Here is a 17,052-nt window from a genome sequence, read left to right as displayed (position 1 = left end):
GGGGGGGCGGGGGAGCAAGCGCTCAGATACCGTTCTGGACCCAGCGAGGTGTAACTGGGGCGACGAGGAACGAGAGGATTGATTCTTTGCATGTCTCCGCGGAGAAAGGGTAGGAGATGGGGAAGATGGGGAGATTGATAGTCGGGTGAAGATAGAGGACTGATAGTGAGTAACTGCTGCCAATAGTGATGGTCTTACCAACAATGGTCCCGATGCTTATCGGAAATGCTGATAAGCCAAGAGGATCCACCCGATTGGGTGCATGAGCATTGTGCAGGATATGCATGCATATGCTTAGTCAGTTGCGTTCATGCATGCTTTACCTTCGGCTCCTGGCAGCTCTCGCTACTCTACTTCCGTCTCCTCCAGGCATTCTTCTTCAACGCATGACGATGATGGATCATGGAAATGGCGTAAATGAGGCCCATCTTCCCACCCCTTACGATTTTAGTTACGGCCGAATCGGCCCTCCAATGTCAGACCCGGCCACAACACCTCACACCTCCTCGTAATCAGTCCGATGGGGTTGGGTGTGGATCCTGTGGATCTCAAACTACTTACCGTCCGGCACCGGCCTTGTTCATCGCTCGTTTTCTGGTTCTCGTCTCATTCTCCGCGGCCAAAATGGACCTTCTTTTCGCTCGATTTCCCATTCGAGATTTTTCTTTTCTCTCTTTTTTTTTTTGTATTTCCTTTTATTACTTTTTGCCTCTCGCCTAATTATTATTTCCCCTAGCCTCTGGTATAGTCTGGTTTTAGGGGATTTTTGTATCGTCTTTTTATTATTATTATTTATCCACCACATCAGAATGCGCCAGACCAGAACAAGTTTGCCTTGGGAGGCGAACAAGGACTGGAATTCGAAGTAGACTTCCTCTGCTCCTTACGTCTCTCTCCCGTGTCTGCCATTTCACTTTCTGCTGCCTGGTTATACCTCACTTTGACTCCCCGCGGAAATATCCCTTCTCGGCCTCGTGCAACTATCCGCAGCCAGCGAGACTATTGCCCTGTGCTCCGTGGGTAGACCAGATCCCGCAGGCTGCTTGTTGCTTGTTGAGCTAATTCAAATGCCGAATCTTATAGTTTCCCCCTCGGGTTCCCAAGGTCTGCCAGGAATACTGCCTCTCTTTGGTTTTGACTGCCCGAGGCTCTCTTATTTCCTGCTTCTCGGTTTTGCAGGCATCCTGTCGGATACCTAGACGTGTTGGAGCCCCGACCCAGGTGAATTTACATTTCCTCATACCCTAGCCGTTTGCCTGGCCCTTGCGTTGAGAACGCGCCATCACAATATGACGACTGTCACAGAGGTGAGGACGGAGATCCTCACTGTCCCGCTCAAGTCGGCCCCCATCACGGTAGAGCAGGAGGAGATCTCGAGGCTTGAACTCGCAGATATACCCCTGCCGCCTCCATCCAAAGAGCCTACGGAGGTTCTGAATGTGGACAAGCCGACGCCTGATTACCACGTTCCTCGCGACCCTCGTCTGATCCGATTAACGGGTGTGCATCCTTTTAACGTTGAGCCGCCACTTACTGCATTGTATAATGAAGGTCAGTGGCTCCCAGCATCAGACCTTGGTCACGGAGCGTCCCATTCTGATAGACACAAAAAGGGTTCTTGACTTCTCCGGAACTATTTTATGTCAGAAACCATGGCCCTGTCCCTTTGGTCAAGGATGAAGACATTCCCAACTGGGAGATCAGTATTGAAGGGTCAGTACCATATCTCACGACAATATAGGCAATCATTGGCTGATAATAGATGAAGTCTGGTGGAGAAGCCGCTAGTCTTGAACTTCCGTCAGATACTACAGCAATACGACCAGATTACTGCCCCCATCACCATGGTATGTGCCGGAAATAGACGCAAAGAGCAGAACACCGTAAGGAAATCCAAGGGTTTCTCATGGGGCTCAGCGGGACTGTCAACGGCGCTCTGGACCGGTCCCATGATGGCGGACATTCTGCGCAGTGCTAAGCCTCTTCGGAAGGCCAAGTACGTTTGCATGGAGGGTGCGGACAAATTGGTAAGACTTCATAGCAATCAATAGCTATTGGTGTCTAACAATATTGCGGTAGCCCAACGGATACTATGGTACATCCGTCAAGCTCAACTGGGCCATGGACCCTAATCGGGGAATCATGCTTGCCCATAAGATGAACGGAGAGTCCCTTCGTCCAGACCATGGTCGACCTCTTAGGGCTGTTGTACCCGGTCAGATCGGTGGCCGGAGTGTCAAGTGGTTAAAGAAGCTGATTCTCACCGATGCGCCAAGCGACAACTGGTATCATATCTATGATAACCGAGTTCTACCGTGAGTCTCACAGCTTTCCGAGGAAAGACTCGCTGTCTGACAATTCTCAGTACAATGGTATCACCTGAAATGTCTGCCAGTGATCCTAATTGGTGGCGTGATGACCGGTATGCAATCTACGATCTCAACGTCAACTCTTCCGTGGTATACCCTCAGCATAAGGAAATGCTTGATCTCTCGTTGGCTGGACCAACGTACACTGTCAAGGGTTACGCATATGCAGGAGGTGGAAGGAGAATCACACGAGTCGAGATCTCTCTTGATAAAGGCAAAAGTATGGTCCTCACTTGCCAGTCTTCATGTCAGGTGAAGCTAACGTTTCTTCAGCCTGGCGATTGGCAGACATCACATATGCCGAAGACAAATACCGTGAGTTCGAAGGCGATCTTTTCGGTGGCAAAGTAGACATGTCCTGGCGTGAATCATGCTTCTGCTGGATTTTCTGGTCCCTTGATATCGCCATACCTGAGCTTGCAGATACCGATGCCATTCTCGTCCGGGCAATGGACGAAGCCCTAAGCATCCAACCACGTGACATGTACTGGTCTGTTCTGGGAATGATGAACAATCCTTGGTTCCGAGTGAGCATCACACAGGAGAATGGAATGCTCTTCTTCGAGCATCCGACTGATCCTACTGGCCCTGGTGGTTGGATGGAGCGTGTCAAGAAGGCGGGAGGTGACCTGGCGAATGGCAACTGGGGCGAGCGTCATGAAGGAGAAGAGCCAGCAGTGCCTGAGGTCGAGAAGGAGATCAACATGAAAAAAGATGGTGTGACCCGTGTGATCGATCTGCAAGAGTTCAAGAGCAATTCCAGTGAGGAAAAGCCCTGGTTTGTTGTGAATGGGGAAGTCTACGACGGCACCGCTTTTCTCGAAGGTCATCCTGGTGGGGCCCAGAGCATCATCTCATCCGCCGGACTTGATGTATCAGAGGACTTTCTCGCGATCCGTAAGTCGGCCCAGTACCTGACGACAGCCATTCGAACGCTAATCCGCCGACAGACAGTGAAACTGCCAAGAAGATGATGCCCGACTATCACCTCGGTACGATGGACAAGGCCTCCCTGGAGGCACTCAATGATAATGCACCGGAAGCCAGCGAGCCACGCGCCGAATTTCTCCAATCGCGAACTTGGTCGAAGATGACACTAACCAGGAAAACCGAAGTATCATGGGACACGCGTATCTTCACGTTCCAGCTAGAGCATGACAAGCAGACTCTGGGGCTACCCATCGGTCAGCATCTCATGATCAAGGTGCCGGACCCCGCTTCAAACACGGAATCCATCCTCCGCTCCTACACCCCAATCTCGGAAACCAGCCAAGAAGGCACGATGGATCTGCTGGTCAAGATCTACTTCGATACCCCAACCCAGAAAGGCGGGAAGATGACCACGGCGCTGGAGAAGCTGCCCCTAGGGTCGGCCATCGACTGCAAAGGCCCCACGGGCCGATTTGAGTATCTCGGCCACGGCAAGGTCCTCGTCAGCGGCAAGGAGCGTTCCGTGCGCTCCTTCAAGATGATCTGCGGCGGCACCGGGATCACGCCCGTCTTCCAGGTCCTACGTGCTGTGATGCAGGACAAGGCGGATCCCACCACCTGCGTAGTCCTGAATGGCAACCGACAAGAGGAGGATATTCTGTGTCGGGCAGAACTCGACGCCTTCGCGGCGATGGATGACACGAACAAGTGCCAGATTGTCCACACCTTGACCAAGGCCCCGGATAGCTGGACCGGTCGTCGTGGACGCATCTCGGAGGACATGCTCCGCGAGTTCGCGGTCAATGACGGAGAGAGCATGGTGCTGGTCTGTGGCCCCGAGGCCATGGAGAAGTCGGCCCGCACGATCTTGCTGGCGCAAGGATGGGCGGAGTCCGACCTCCACTTTTTCTGATTCTTGGTCGGTCTGTTCTGTTTTGGGGGTCGTGATTGTCCGGTGTGGTAGACCCTACATTCGTACATGTCCGTGGCTTGTAAATATGGTATTGTTATAATAGATGCGTACATACCAGCTGTCCTCATATTTCCAGTAGATCTAACTTGAGATACTAGCTTTTCCACCCCATCTTTTCCATCTAGGCAAACCAGCGGAAATGAGTTTGAGCCGCTTACTGAAGGCTTTCCACCATTCATCTCATCTTATGATATTATGTACTATACCTCCCTATATACTTCCACTTTCACTCATACTAGCCCTCCATATTACCCAACTCCGCAACCTAGATATAACCCTACATTGTCTGACTAAACCGCAGACTCACAACCATCGAGAATCCCACCCTCAATAATACGACTTCACCTCCAGCCGCGCCAGCAAATGATCAAACACGCTCGTGGGGCCCTCCCTCCCCAGCGCTCCCCGTCCGGTAAACAAGGGATCCGGCTCAACACCACCACCACCACCTTCCAACCCCCTCAAACACGCCAGAAACCCGGCGACCTGCTTCCGGAACAAAGGATACAAGCGACGCACCTCCTCCACGGCCTGGGGCCCCCTCACTCCCTCCGCCCCATCGACCCGCGAGAAAGGCGCAAACTCCAGAATCGAAGTGAAGCACGCCTCGAGCCAGCGCCTCGCTTTGTCCAGTTGATTGTTATCATGTTGTTGTGGTGACGGTGGATGTTGAGAGCTCTGATCCGGGTGCTCCTCCACCTCGCCGCTCAACATCATCGCCCGCAGCATCTCATCCAGCATGGCCTCGTGCATCCCGCGGAGCCGCGGCACCGAGCCGGCGGCCGCCTCGATCGCGCCGTCGATATCCCCGCGGTCCAGAGACGCCTCGACGCGCGCCAGACGGTCCTGGAAGCGCGTCCACGCCGTGCCGACGGCGACGTGGCAGCAGTAGTCGCCGACGGTGAGGACGAAGTGCTGCGCCTCGACACGGAAGCGCTGGTAGATGTTGTGGGTGTCGCCGGACAGGGAGGTGCGGGCCGTGGCATCGCGGATCAGCGTCGTCGCGACGGAGACCATGCGCTGGAGGCGGAGGAGGTGCTTGAAGAGGAGGTCGTATTTGGCGAGAGCATTGGCGGTGAGGATTGTGGCGAGGACGGCGGTGGGCGGGGTGTAGATTAGCCGGAGGAAGTCGAGGGCTTCGAGCGCGTGCGGGTTGCGGGCGCGTTGGGTGGCGGCGGGGCTGAGGGTGCGAATTGAGAAGCTTAGGGTGTCGTTGGGTTGGGGTCCGTTGGTGGGGTTTGTTGTGGTGGTACTGATGGAGGAGGAGGAAGAAGATTCGTCGAGGAGGCCGATCAGGACGAGGCGCAGTTCGGAGCTGGCGGGGGGCCAAGTGTCGCGGCTACGGGTCCCCAGGCGAAGGCCGGTGTGGACTGCGGTGCGGACGACGCCGGATTTGCGCTCGCCGCTGGTCATTTCGGGGTCGAAGAGGGCGTGGAAGAGACGGGTGGAGAAGAAGCCATCCCCCAACAGTTGGAAGCGCCATTGGAGGGTGAGGTGGGTGCGCAGGTGGTGTTCTTTGAAGAGCATGTGTAAGCAGGAATAGTCGATGAGAATGGCTTGAGAGGATAGGAGCGGCGCGAGAGACAGGTAAGGCGTAGATGTTAATTCGGGGCTGAGCTCGTGGCTCTGGGTGTGCGGGGACTCGAAGTGAAGTGGGCGGGCTTCTTCGATCAGGCGTCCGAGTCGACTCTGCGATAGAGCCGCGTCGTCTGGCAGGAGGTCGGCTGTCTTCGAAGCCTTGTCGATGTCGAGCAACTCGAACGCTCCGTCAGTCTCGCTGTCCGTCTCGAGGTTCGGTGCAAATGACGCTGCAGCAGCGTGTGTGTCGAGCTGTTCACCTCGGTTGTATTTCAGGATTGCAGCACGCAGCCGCGCCTCGTAGCCAGATGCCTTTCTCTGGATCTTCTCGATGTCAAACCAGGTGCCAGCACAGTCAAGCTTGACAGATTCAGCACCATAGGTCGCGTGGCTTGCAATGGGATGTTGTGGGTGATTTCGCTTGAGAAGCCGTAAACTCCGTCCAGTTTCGAAGATAAGCTGCGCCTGGTCCGAAGGAACGAAAGATGGCATCAGATCTGGAAGGAATCTATAGTCGACTGTTGTCGCCCTAGATGAGAATGTATGGTTATCCGTGGTCTCGCAAAACACAAAGGTCCGCCCGCTGGACGCGAGCTCAATCGAAGTCGACGTCTCCGGCTGGAACCCCACCCAAGTTTCTACATAAGAAAGCCAAGGTTCCATAACCCGGGCAATAACTTGTCGCAGAAGAGGCTCCATCTGGCCAAAGACCTGCGAGAAATGGGCTGCTCGTTCAAGGACAATGGAGATTAGCTGGGTCTCGGATACTGCTCCCTGGACGGCGTCAACCATGTTCGCTAGCACGTGCACGAGATCCCCACATTGCGCGAAGAGGCTCTTGATCTGAAGGAGTGAAGCAAGATGGCTGGCATGTCTGGTGAGTTGCTTTTCAAGGGTGTAGATGATGACCGCTGCTGCGCTAGAGAAAGCGCTAAGCGTCGATAGGTCGTTCGACTTGACAGGAATCCTGTCTACGAAGCGTCGAATGTTCTGCATTTTGGTTCCGCACTCAATTAAATCAGTTGTGACCGCCTTGAGTGCAGTAGAAGTGATGCCGGAGATGCGAAGATTGTTGTGCACGGCCTCGAATGTGTTGTGTTGTTCATTGTAGCGAAAGAACCTGGAACCCCAGCCCAATCCGAGTCTAAACAAGGCCTGGAAATAGACACCGTTGCGAACAATGAGATGCTTCTCAAGGTTGTTCCTCTTAGCAGCTTGATATGCTAATGCCGCGTCGAAGCCTTTGGCGCCGGACTCGCTGAGATATGCGGTTACCGGCTCACGGTGGTGTCGGTCAAGGAACTTCTCCCAGGAATTAAGTGAGACTTCATGGTCAGGATTATGCAGAGTGTTATCCAGGGCCCAGATGTCGTCCGGACGCTGTTCTCCATCTTCCGTTTGTTCCGTGTCCTCGGTTTGGTCGAAACTCGTTCCGAACTGGCTTTCGCTCGAGGTATCTAACGTCGGTAGCAGTGGGGGTTCCGGATCACAGAAGCTAGTTTCGAAAACATCGAGCTCAGGTATCCGAGGCGCAACCTTGTCAAAGAGGTCTAGAGGTAATTTGAAGACTCCACTGGACAGGTCTAGTCAATGTTACAGTTAATTAGTACATTTCGCACGCAACCTTGCGGGCAACGATTGTACACACCTGGTAGCCTCTCATCCCATGGCAGAGCCTCCAACGGCTGCAGACATTGCAGAGTGAACTCGGAGAGTCTCCACAAACCCTCACTCGAGAACGGGTCCCTGACATACTCCTCCGAGTCCATTGTCACGGGCCAAATAAGCAAACCGCACACCGCAACGGCCTCTGAGCAAAGGGTTGCTCCAAACAAATCGTCATCGTCGGGAAGTTGCGACGCGTTTGACAGCGCGCGATCACCGGCTCACCGTGGACTAATAGGTTGGTTACCTGAAACGGGTTTAGCTTCCCCCAGGCTAAGGTACGCCCGGGCCACCGCTTGTTCGGGAAACCGAGAGGAGGAACTTTGGAATTCAGCTTCGCCCGCAGCTAATTTGCTTTGCTTGCATTTGCAGACACCGAGAGCTACAAGGAAGCTCAATCGACCAGATCAGCCCGTCTCTTAGCTGTTCTGTCGCTCACTCACTTCTCAGCACACGCGCGACACACACTAATAATCACTATGCCCCCTCGAAAGAAAGCCAAGCTCACCCCCCCAGGCGGCAGCACCGAGCCTCCCTCCGCAAGCGCCGCGGCCCCCCCCGGGGGAACCCAACCGCCCGCAGACTACGACCCAGTCACAGACCCTTGGACAGATGAGCAAGAGACAGCCTTATTGAAGGGGATCATCAAATGGAAGCCCGTCGGTACGTCAGCCGCAGAGATCTTCACTTCAAAGAATTCTGAAAAGCAATTGCGAATCTGCTTTGAGCTGACTGGTGGTACCTGATAGGCATGCACAAACACTTCCGCATGATCGCCATCTCGGAATTCATGAAAAGTCAAGGATACGCGCCCGCCAATGCAGAACATACTCGAATCCCCGGGATCTGGAAAAAGCTAGGCACCTTGTACAACCTTCCAGCTCTGGATGAACGTGTAAGTCTCTTGAATTTGTGTTATGCGCACCCCTCGCCCCCCACTCCGTCTTTTGGGGCACCATTCCCAGGCGCGTCGCAGCTTTTATGAGATGTTGACTCAATTGCCTTGACGTGCAATTCAGGAAGATTCCTTGATCACCGAAACCTCCGATGATGTCGACGGCACAAGGGAGTTCTACTGCCCATTCGAGCTGCCCGAGGACGAATACGGCGACTTGATGTTCGAGAGGAGATTGGCCATGGAGGGATCCCCGTCGCCGGATCCGAGTGGACCGGCGGACTCGCGAAGAGGGAGCACGGTGGCTGATACGGATGGTACGTGTTGGTTGCGAATGACCCCCTAGCCTCTCAGGTCTTCGACATGGACGCGCGCTGGGAAGCTCCATGTTACCGGTGGTGAAGGCTTACTGATTGTCTTTTTCTGCGTTCTAGAACCCCGCTCGTCTCCCGCGCCGTCGCGAGGAAGGAAACCCGGTCGTGGTGGGCGGCAAGGAGGGCGCGGTACGCGCTCGTCGCGACTGCAGGTTGAGATCGAGACTCCCGGGAAAGGCTCAGGCAACGGCGAAGACGATGGGGATTCGGGCGATGAGTCGGATGAAGGCGATGAGGAGGGTTCGGACGGGGTCAAGGACGATAGCGATCCGGACGAGGAGGCCGATGGAGATGCCGGGGGCTCGCCGACAACACGGAGCACGCGGGCGCAAACGTCTCGGTCGAAACAGAAGGAGAAGAAGGGCGCGGGAACAGGCACGAGACGAGGCGGCCGGAGACGACAGGCTTGAGGAACGATGTTTGGTGTGCGCATGATTGTTTTTCTTACTACTGCAAGAGTTGATACCTGGAGCTAAGAGCTGGCGTTTGGGGTTTGTCTATCTTTGTACGATTACCTTTGCCTATTTCGGTATCACCGCATTTCATGTGATATCCATGAATTCTCACCGGATTGTTGATCATGCTCTCCAACCTTGACCACAAATATCATAGAGTTTCACTGTCATTGTACATGCACCCAAGCATATCACAGCCTTTCAAGACAAAGAGAGATAATATAGCATCTACATACATTGAGGGACATATAGAAAGTTGAGTACACATTTAGTCTAGTCATTCACAGGCTAAAGGAAAAGAACAAGGTATAAAGAGGGAATAGTACAATCGTAGCTTAATCCCTTACAGACGCGACATGATGGCCTCGGCGTACTCGTGGGTCTTGGCCTTACCGCCAAGATCTCCGGTGAGAGCCTTACCCTCGGCAAGGGTATCGAAGGTGGCCTTCTGGATACGAGCAGCGTGCTCGGTGAGACCCATGTGCTGAAGCATCATGATACTGCTCAGGAGCAGAGCAGTGGGGTTGGCAAGGCCCTTGCCAGCAATGTCGGGGGCGGATCCGTGGACAGCCTCGAAGATCGAGCACTCGTCACCAATGTTACCGGAGGGGGTCAGACCGAGACCACCGATGAGACCGGCGCACATGTCGGAAAGAATGTCACCGTACAGGTTGGGCATGACAAGAACCTTGTCGTTGTAAGGAGCGGGGTCGGTGACGATCTTCAGGCAGGAGTTGTCCAGAAGCTCGGCGTCGAACTCAATGTCGGGGAACTCCTTGGAAATCTCGCGGGCGAGGTTGAGGAAGAGACCGTCGGACATCTTCATAATGGTGGCCTTGTGCACAACACGGACCTTCTTCTTGTTGATGGAGCGGGCATACTGGAAGGCGAAGCGGAGGACGCGCTCGGAAGCCTCACGGGTGATGAGCTTGATGCTCTGGACCACACCGTCGACGACGACGTGCTCAATGCCGGAGTATTCACCCTCAGTGTTCTCACGGATCAGGACGGTGTCGACGTTGTCGTAGGGGGTCTTGTAGCCGGCAATGGAGCGGCAGGGACGCACGTTGGCGAAGAGGTTGAAGGTACGACGGAGGGTGAGGTTGAGAGAGACGTGTCCCTTACCGACAGGGGTCTGTTGAGGGTGTTTATTAGCCCTTGCTTCGATAGTAGCAACCGACGGAAAATGCGGAACTTACAGCGAGGGGACCCTTCAGGGCAACGTAGTTCTTCTGCACGCTCTTGATGGCCTCATCGGGAATGGCGGTCTTACCGTCCTTCAAGATGGGAGTAACATCGACGGGCTCCCACTTGACAGGGGCCTGGATAAGAATATCGGTGAGTAATGGGTGATGCGACACACAGATGGTTGAGATTGGGAGAGCTTTACATTAGCGGCAGCGAAGATGTCCTTCACCGACTGGGAGATCTCGGGGCCGATACCATCACCCTCGATCAGGGTAACAGTGTATTTTCCCTATAACGAAGTCGTTAGAGCCATATTGAGAGAGGATTCCGTATAGTATTGTTTGCGAATCCAGGGAAAGAGGAGGAACTGTCGATGATCGCGGCGGAAGTTGCCGGACCAAAGGACATGGACGGGCAGGTATGGGGAAAAAAAGTTCAGGCGGTTGGCCCGGAGCGCGACATACATCAGAACCCTTCTGTCCCTTGAACTTAGCGACGCGCTCGTCGGCAGCGGCGGAGTAGGAGCGAAGCTATACAAATGGTCAGTTTCAAAGATCCAGCTTGTCGCAGATCAAACGGGGACAAAGGCTCTGTCCGATCCTTACCTGAGAGAGAGGCGACACAATGCGAGGGGACACACGTGTGGTCCGCAAGCATTGGCGGGCGGGAGCGACAAAGTTCCTAGCAGCGATCATTGTGACAGGTCCCCGAGAATACAACGACGGACAGGTGAGAGGATAAGATTAAAGGATTGGTGAAGAAAGAGAGGAGAGGTGAGGAGGGAAAGAGGAGAAGGAGGAGGAGGAGAGGAGAGGAGATGGAAAGGATGGGAAGGGAAAGGCGGCGGGCACGGGCGGTCGGTGCGGGCGGACTGGCTTTGCTGTGTGAAAGCAGTTTGAACCTGAATGAGTGTGAACTTCCCTGCCCATTCTCGGCAGCGCCGCTCCCGGTCCGACCAGACCAGCCATCCAGGCATGCCGTGTGTGGCCGTTTGGTTGTTTGGCTGTTTTGGCCAACTGGACCCACGATCAGATAACTGACGAGGCTAACGAGGCTACGTATTCCGACTCTCCGACCGTCCCTTGTCCTTGTCAGGCCTGCCAGGTGGTGATGCAGCAGTAACCTAGTCCTGGGAAACACGGCACGTTTTAGCTTTATCCACTACTCATGTTATCCTTGCCTTCTTAGGAAATCTGACTTCTCTCTTTTCTGCGCTTGCTCCACTACCTCACCTAGACTACCTATACTGTACAGCTCAGCTGCGACCTGTGACTGTATGACGCTGTGACAGCCTAATTGTCTTCTCCTTAGTCTGTCGCACCCTTAGCACAACCACAACCACAATCACAACCACAACCACTGCCACCTCCTCCTCACCACCCTCCTCCTCCCTCGGCCATCCCGTTTTTCTTCACCATGGCCGAGGTCGACGTGGCCAGTTACTACAATCTCCCATCGGCTTATCCTGAAGAATGGCCCGCAGAGTTGGACGAAAGCGATCCAGAGGAGGCCGAGGCGCTGGAACGCCGCGGCTCCCGCTCAGAGCGATCACGCTATTTCGCCTTGGAACGCAACAATAGCACTCGAAAGAGTGTCACCCTAGGCTCATTCAAAGGCAATAATGGGCGCGAGAATCTCAAGGTGGATGAACCGGACCCCTTGGGAATGGGCGACAGCGTGCTCAAGATCCTTAAAGCTCGAGGCTTATCTCTGGACGAAGAGAGCCGTTTACGAAACCAATTCTTGCTCTCTTCAACCTCGTTCTCTCCTTCACTGTTTCTTTCTCAGGTGCATTCCGATGCATCGATACAATCCCTCCTCGATGGCCTCGATTGTCTCTCCCGATCCATCGACCAGAAGTCCGCATCCCTCAAAGTCCTCGTCGAAGCGAACTTTGAGCGCTTCGTCCGAGCAAAGGCCACAATCGATAGCGTCTATACGGAAATGAAGACTCAAGGTCAGATGGAGGAATTGTTAAGCCCTCAAGGTCACCGCAGGTCGGTTGGACATTTCCGAAACCTTTCCGGTAGCAGGCACAGCATCTCCACTGCCGCCATTGCAGAGGTTGGACCCGGAAAGAATGCTCTCACCAAGGAGAGCGAGTACGGCATGAAGGGTATTCGGGTGCCTCTGCTGGAAGCGTCCGTTAAGGCTGAGGAGGTGTGGGGGCCAGCTCTGGGCGGTCGCGAGAGAGAGCAGGTGCTAAAATCAGTAGTGGAAATGATGGAGAAACACCGGGATATCTACGAGATCGGAGGGCAACTCTCTAAGTCGATCAAGCAGCGAGATTATGATTCCGTGTTTGAGCAATTTCGCAAAGCCCGCTCTCTTGCGAAGACCGCCAAGAACATCGCCGAAACCGCGACAGGGAGGGACCGGCCACTGACCGATGAGGAAACGCACGTTATCCTGGCCATGGGAAGGATGTGGATAGATGTGGACCAGCAGATCCAAGCATTCAAGCGTGATCTGTGGAGGCGTTTGAGCGACGCGCCTACAACATCAACGACCATCACAGCAACTGGTCCAGTCGAGGAGCACATGGAGTTGATATGTGCTCTTCTAGAATTAGGGGTTGATGACAATCCTATCTGGGTCTGGCTTCTTAGCCGATATGATTTTCTCAAGACCAAGATCATGGCTTTCTGTGAGCGTTGCAAATCAGAGATAGAGATCTTGAGACGACGGCTTGCTAGCGGTGAGAAACCGACACCTCAAGCAGTGGCCTCATATCTACGCCTAGCACCACGCGATAATTCAAAAGAAAACGAGTCAATGCGAGATACCGATCAGGTGACTGAGTTGTGGGGGTGCATCAATACCTACTTGACCAGGCTTTTGTCTTCTCAGGGGGGCCTTCTCGGTGAGGTTTTCGATTTCTGGGAGGTAGCGCAATCCTTCATCGACGGCAGCAAGCAAAAGCTTTTACCAGCTGGGTTCGAGGGGGAGAGTCGTAAGCACCACCGGCTGTCCTCTAGTGATGTGAGGGATCTGCAGAAAGGCGCCGTTGAGCTTATTAACTTGATTCGCGAGAGTGTGCTGTCCCTATTTGCTGATCCGCCGGTGGACGATGTGTCTCTCCTCACATCTCCGATTTCCGCAGCGAGTCCAAATAGCCCAGGAAGCCTCGGAGTGACCCCCACAGAATCGCGGTTCAAGTTGGACCCAAAGAACATGCCCTTTCCCACTCCCAAACGCGGGGAATATTGGGAAGACTATGCTTTCTGGCCGCCCTTTTCGAACTCTGTCAGCGGTGTGCATTATCTCGGTCAATTTTTGGTAACAATTGGAACAGCAGCTAGTGAAATGGCCGCTTTGGAGCCGGTGTCGAATAGCGGCAATACTCACGATCTCCTCAAGTCGCTTGTCAGTGTCGCGCGTGAGCGCTCCGTGCGTGTGGCCTGCGCAGCCTGGGGCAAGGATGCCGAAATTTGCAAGATGCTTGAAGACTGGACACGAGATCCTGAAAGGAGAGATTTGACGAAGATGCCTGGTTTATTCGTTTCCTTCGAGAATGCCATCATTAGTGGTATGCAAAGAATACTCTATATCTCGGAAGCCATGGTGAAGGCGGGCTCTGTAGATATTGTTACACAGCCCTCTAACAAGCTGTTATTCATGGTGCGCGGCCAGTTTGTGTCGAGCGTCTACAAAGCTCTCAGTGGGCTCGTCGAGAATGCGGAACATCCCGCATCTACAGAAGGGGAAGATGAGTGGGTTCTAGCTGGACCGACGGTCGCCAAAGCCACAACTGATCCAGCAACATCCCTGCTGATAGCAGACGCGGTTGATGTCCGTGATCGTGTGAGTACTTGCTTTTTTCCTTGACATATCTGACTCGTTGGAAACTGACTGTGATATAGAATGTGCGCCTACTCTTGACTTTATCGAACATCAAGGCATTCCAGGCAGACCTCGTTCCCCAGCTGGTTGCATACTTTGAGAACTCCTTTTCAGTGAAATTGACCGAAGAGGCAAAGACCATTCGGGACGTACTCGGCCAGATAGAAGATCGTTTGTTTCAATCATACACCAAGCCGACCATCAATAAACTAAACTCGACAATCATTGAGAGCATTGCTGGACCCGATTGGGAACCAGCTGGTGACTCGCGGCCAGAGCAGGTCCGCCCATATGTGTATAACGCGATGCTAGCACTTGTATTGGTTCATACCGAAATCACAACCACAATTCCATCCACCTTGTTGACCACAGGAAATCGCTCACTCTCGGCCGCACAATCGCCTCTGCTATCGGTCATCCTCACATATCTGTTGACCCAAATATCAACGTCTCTTTTGACCGCCTTCAGCACACGGTCCCAGTACACGCTCGCGGCTTTGATGCAGGCGACTCTCGATACCGAGTTCATTGCGCAAACCATGTCCCAATACTCAACTGACGAGGCATCCGCCATCCAGAGCCAGATCTATGTGGAACTGGACCGTCGAACCACTCACGAAGCTCGCGCCCGACTGCAGTCAGAGCTGAGCGAAATGCGGGTCACCCTCAAGCGGTTGAGAGAGAGGACCAAGGGGGAATTCGCTTGTTTCAGAAAACCACGCAGCGGAGGGCACAAAGCTTCCGCATGAGTATTCTTTCAGACTAGCTATGTTATGCATATGAGTTCTAAACAATCTCACACGACATACATACGTAGATGCATGCACCCGAGTATGTACAATAAATCAAACAATTTCGAACTCTTATCGTAAGTTCGCGGGTATCATTTTTTTCCCCATTCCTGCTCCCTCTTCATGAATCGCGTCCCTTTGCCAAAGCTCCGCCTCTTTTGTTTTTAAGCTGACCCAACCATCCGTTGCACCCGACTCAGCAACACTGTGCTCTCCCTCCCCAATCTCCTCTTTCCACTCTGATCCGGCTTCTTAGCCCGAGCCATAGCCTCCCGGTCCTTCTGCCGAAACTCTCTCTGCTCCCTCCGCCTCTCAGCCTCCTGTTGCCGTTTCTCCGCCAGCTCCATCTCCTTCGCAAAAGCCGAGGGCTTCGGTTTCCGGACCCGACGGCCCCCCCGCGCATCGCGGCCGCTGTTGTCCGCTCGTTGCGCAGGCTTGGGCTCCGGTTCGGGCTCGTTCAGCATCGCCATCCGGTCCGGGTGCAGTTCCAAGGACGCGGGCTCGACTTCTTCTTCTTCTCCCTCCTTGTTATCATCCTCATCGGCCGTGTAGATGGGCTTGGGCGGGGCGGCCGCCAGCGCTTCGTCGCGGATTTTGGCGTACGCTTTCTTGACCTTGGCTTTTTGGATCAAATCGGACTTTATCTTCTGGGCTGTTTGGGTTTGGGGGGGTGTGCTTGTTAGCGAAGTGCCATGAGGGAGATGATGGGGTGTGAGATTGGAGTAGTAGGAATGACGCAAGATCACTGGGCAAGTAGTGGAGGGGTTAGGAGGAATGCGACATACTTTTGCGACGATAAGTGCCATCGGGTAGATTGGCTGGGCCGACGGAGAAGCCCTTTCGCTTTTTGACTGGCGCATCGGCTGGTCGCTTTTCTTCGCGGTTGGTCTCGTCGCGGGTGCGTTTAAGTGCCATGGTGGATGAGTTGAAAAGGGGGTTGGCGGTGGTAGTTGTGATGGTTATAGTATTGGTGATAACTGTTCAAGGTGTGGTTGTGGTTCTTGGAAACTTTAGGGAGGCGTTTGCTTGTCTGGCCCGGAGTTTCGAAGAGACAAAAAAAATGGACGTGATAAGGCCAAGTCAAGACGGTGTAGGTCACTGTACGAAAGTATTGGGCAACAATTGCGACAACTTGCTGTCCCACCCGATTGTTTCTCTGGGAAAATGGGCCAAAAAAAAAAAGTTTAGCAGCAAACGGGGAGAAGATCCCGTGCCGCAACGACCGCCGGAAAAAGTTGGAGTCGTACAGTACAAAATTGTCCTCGTCAGGTACAGTACAGGTAAGTGTTGGTAACAAGGATTCTCTTCGTGAGTTGTCACCAGCAGACAAGTGACACGATAGCTCAGGTGCACACAATGTGGCAGAAATTAGAATGCACTGAAGAGGAGGAACAAGTCATATTTCATATTTCCAGAAGAACTCGTGGGACAAGGAGAGGGGGAGAGCAAGAAAGAGTTAAAACCGTAACGGGAGGTATTGTTTCATTCCGTCTGCCTTTTCGCCCCCCCTGCGGCTTCTCCTCATTCTTATTCTTCTTTTTATGAGCTCGACTACTAGTTAACGTACCAACCACCATCACCACCACCATTCTTGCTGCAAACCCTCCCCCAAAGGTACTCTCTACCGCCGCGAATCTTGTCAATTTTTGCCTTGACTGCCTTGGTGGCATTCTTTGCCGGTGTACTCACATATCTTCTGTTTCTTCTCATCCTTGTCTGGCCATCTTGATCGGTTTAGCTTTTCCATCACCTTATCATGTTGTAACCGCCTCATCCCGCGGTCGATCCATTCAATTCCGTCCAGGTCATACTCCACCAGTCCACCCTACCGTGACTCCTCCGCCACTTCGGCCTGACGTGCCACAGCACAGCTCTGATCCTTCACTTCCCCTTACCACTACTATATTAGATTCGTTGTTCCCTTCCCTACAAAGCCCTCTACCTTTTTAGGGCTGAGATGTTTGCCGTTTCTGCACCCCCCATTGTCCGTC

The 17,052-nt window shown here is 53.7% G+C and overlaps 6 protein-coding genes across 6 annotated transcripts; 3 read left to right on the top strand and 3 right to left on the bottom strand.

Moving 5' to 3' along the window:
• Window positions 1-1,289: 1,289 nt before the first annotated feature.
• On the top strand, window positions 1,290-4,212 carry niaD (nitrate reductase NiaD; the record flags this gene model as incomplete). The annotated part of the gene is made up of 7 exons (XM_025639438.1): window positions 1,290-1,551; window positions 1,614-1,713; window positions 1,769-2,027; window positions 2,080-2,315; window positions 2,366-2,589; window positions 2,643-3,266; window positions 3,320-4,212. 7 exons carry the CDS (start codon window positions 1,290-1,292, stop codon window positions 4,210-4,212), a joined length of 2,598 nt encoding a protein of 865 aa, XP_025489296.1.
• A 208-nt stretch (window positions 4,213-4,420) lies between these two features.
• On the bottom strand, window positions 4,421-7,683 carry BO82DRAFT_434383 (tubulin gamma complex associated family protein). Its single transcript, XM_025640939.1, has 2 exons — window positions 7,499-7,683; window positions 4,421-7,433 (listed from the first exon to the last, which is right to left on the bottom strand). Exons 1-2 carry the CDS (start codon window positions 7,617-7,619, stop codon window positions 4,600-4,602), a joined length of 2,955 nt encoding a protein of 984 aa, XP_025489295.1. The 5' UTR covers window positions 7,620-7,683; the 3' UTR covers window positions 4,421-4,599.
• Window positions 7,684-7,860: 177 nt separating this feature from the next.
• Window positions 7,861-9,369, top strand: BO82DRAFT_385331 (uncharacterized protein). Its single transcript, XM_025638169.1, has 4 exons — window positions 7,861-8,178; window positions 8,265-8,410; window positions 8,535-8,727; window positions 8,845-9,369. The coding sequence occupies exons 1-4, from the start codon at window positions 7,995-7,997 to the stop codon at window positions 9,192-9,194; spliced, it is 873 nt and encodes a 290-aa protein (XP_025489294.1). The 5' UTR covers window positions 7,861-7,994; the 3' UTR covers window positions 9,195-9,369.
• Window positions 9,370-9,376: 7 nt separating this feature from the next.
• Window positions 9,377-11,242, bottom strand: BO82DRAFT_356677 (isocitrate dehydrogenase (NAD(+)) IDH2). Its single transcript, XM_025635803.1, has 5 exons — window positions 11,033-11,242; window positions 10,892-10,957; window positions 10,630-10,716; window positions 10,439-10,561; window positions 9,377-10,374 (listed from the first exon to the last, which is right to left on the bottom strand). Exons 1-5 carry the CDS (start codon window positions 11,120-11,122, stop codon window positions 9,583-9,585), a joined length of 1,158 nt encoding a protein of 385 aa, XP_025489293.1. The 5' UTR covers window positions 11,123-11,242; the 3' UTR covers window positions 9,377-9,582.
• Window positions 11,243-11,647: 405 nt separating this feature from the next.
• BO82DRAFT_356676 (exocyst subunit SEC5) lies at window positions 11,648-15,064 on the top strand. The gene is made up of 2 exons (XM_025635802.1): window positions 11,648-14,231; window positions 14,291-15,064. Exons 1-2 carry the CDS (start codon window positions 11,844-11,846, stop codon window positions 15,017-15,019), a joined length of 3,117 nt encoding a protein of 1,038 aa, XP_025489292.1. The 5' UTR covers window positions 11,648-11,843; the 3' UTR covers window positions 15,020-15,064.
• A 58-nt stretch (window positions 15,065-15,122) lies between these two features.
• BO82DRAFT_137717 (uncharacterized protein) lies at window positions 15,123-16,196 on the bottom strand. Its single transcript, XM_025630038.1, has 2 exons — window positions 15,847-16,196; window positions 15,123-15,713 (listed from the first exon to the last, which is right to left on the bottom strand). Exons 1-2 carry the CDS (start codon window positions 15,974-15,976, stop codon window positions 15,226-15,228), a joined length of 618 nt encoding a protein of 205 aa, XP_025489291.1. The 5' UTR covers window positions 15,977-16,196; the 3' UTR covers window positions 15,123-15,225.
• Window positions 16,197-17,052: the final 856 nt, after the last annotated feature.

This window comes from Aspergillus uvarum (assembly GCF_003184745.1).
Source record: "Aspergillus uvarum CBS 121591 unplaced genomic scaffold BO82scaffold_49, whole genome shotgun sequence".
Taxonomy (NCBI): Eukaryota; Fungi; Ascomycota; class Eurotiomycetes; order Eurotiales; family Aspergillaceae; genus Aspergillus; species Aspergillus uvarum.
This window is presented reverse-complemented; position numbering and strand designations above follow the sequence as displayed.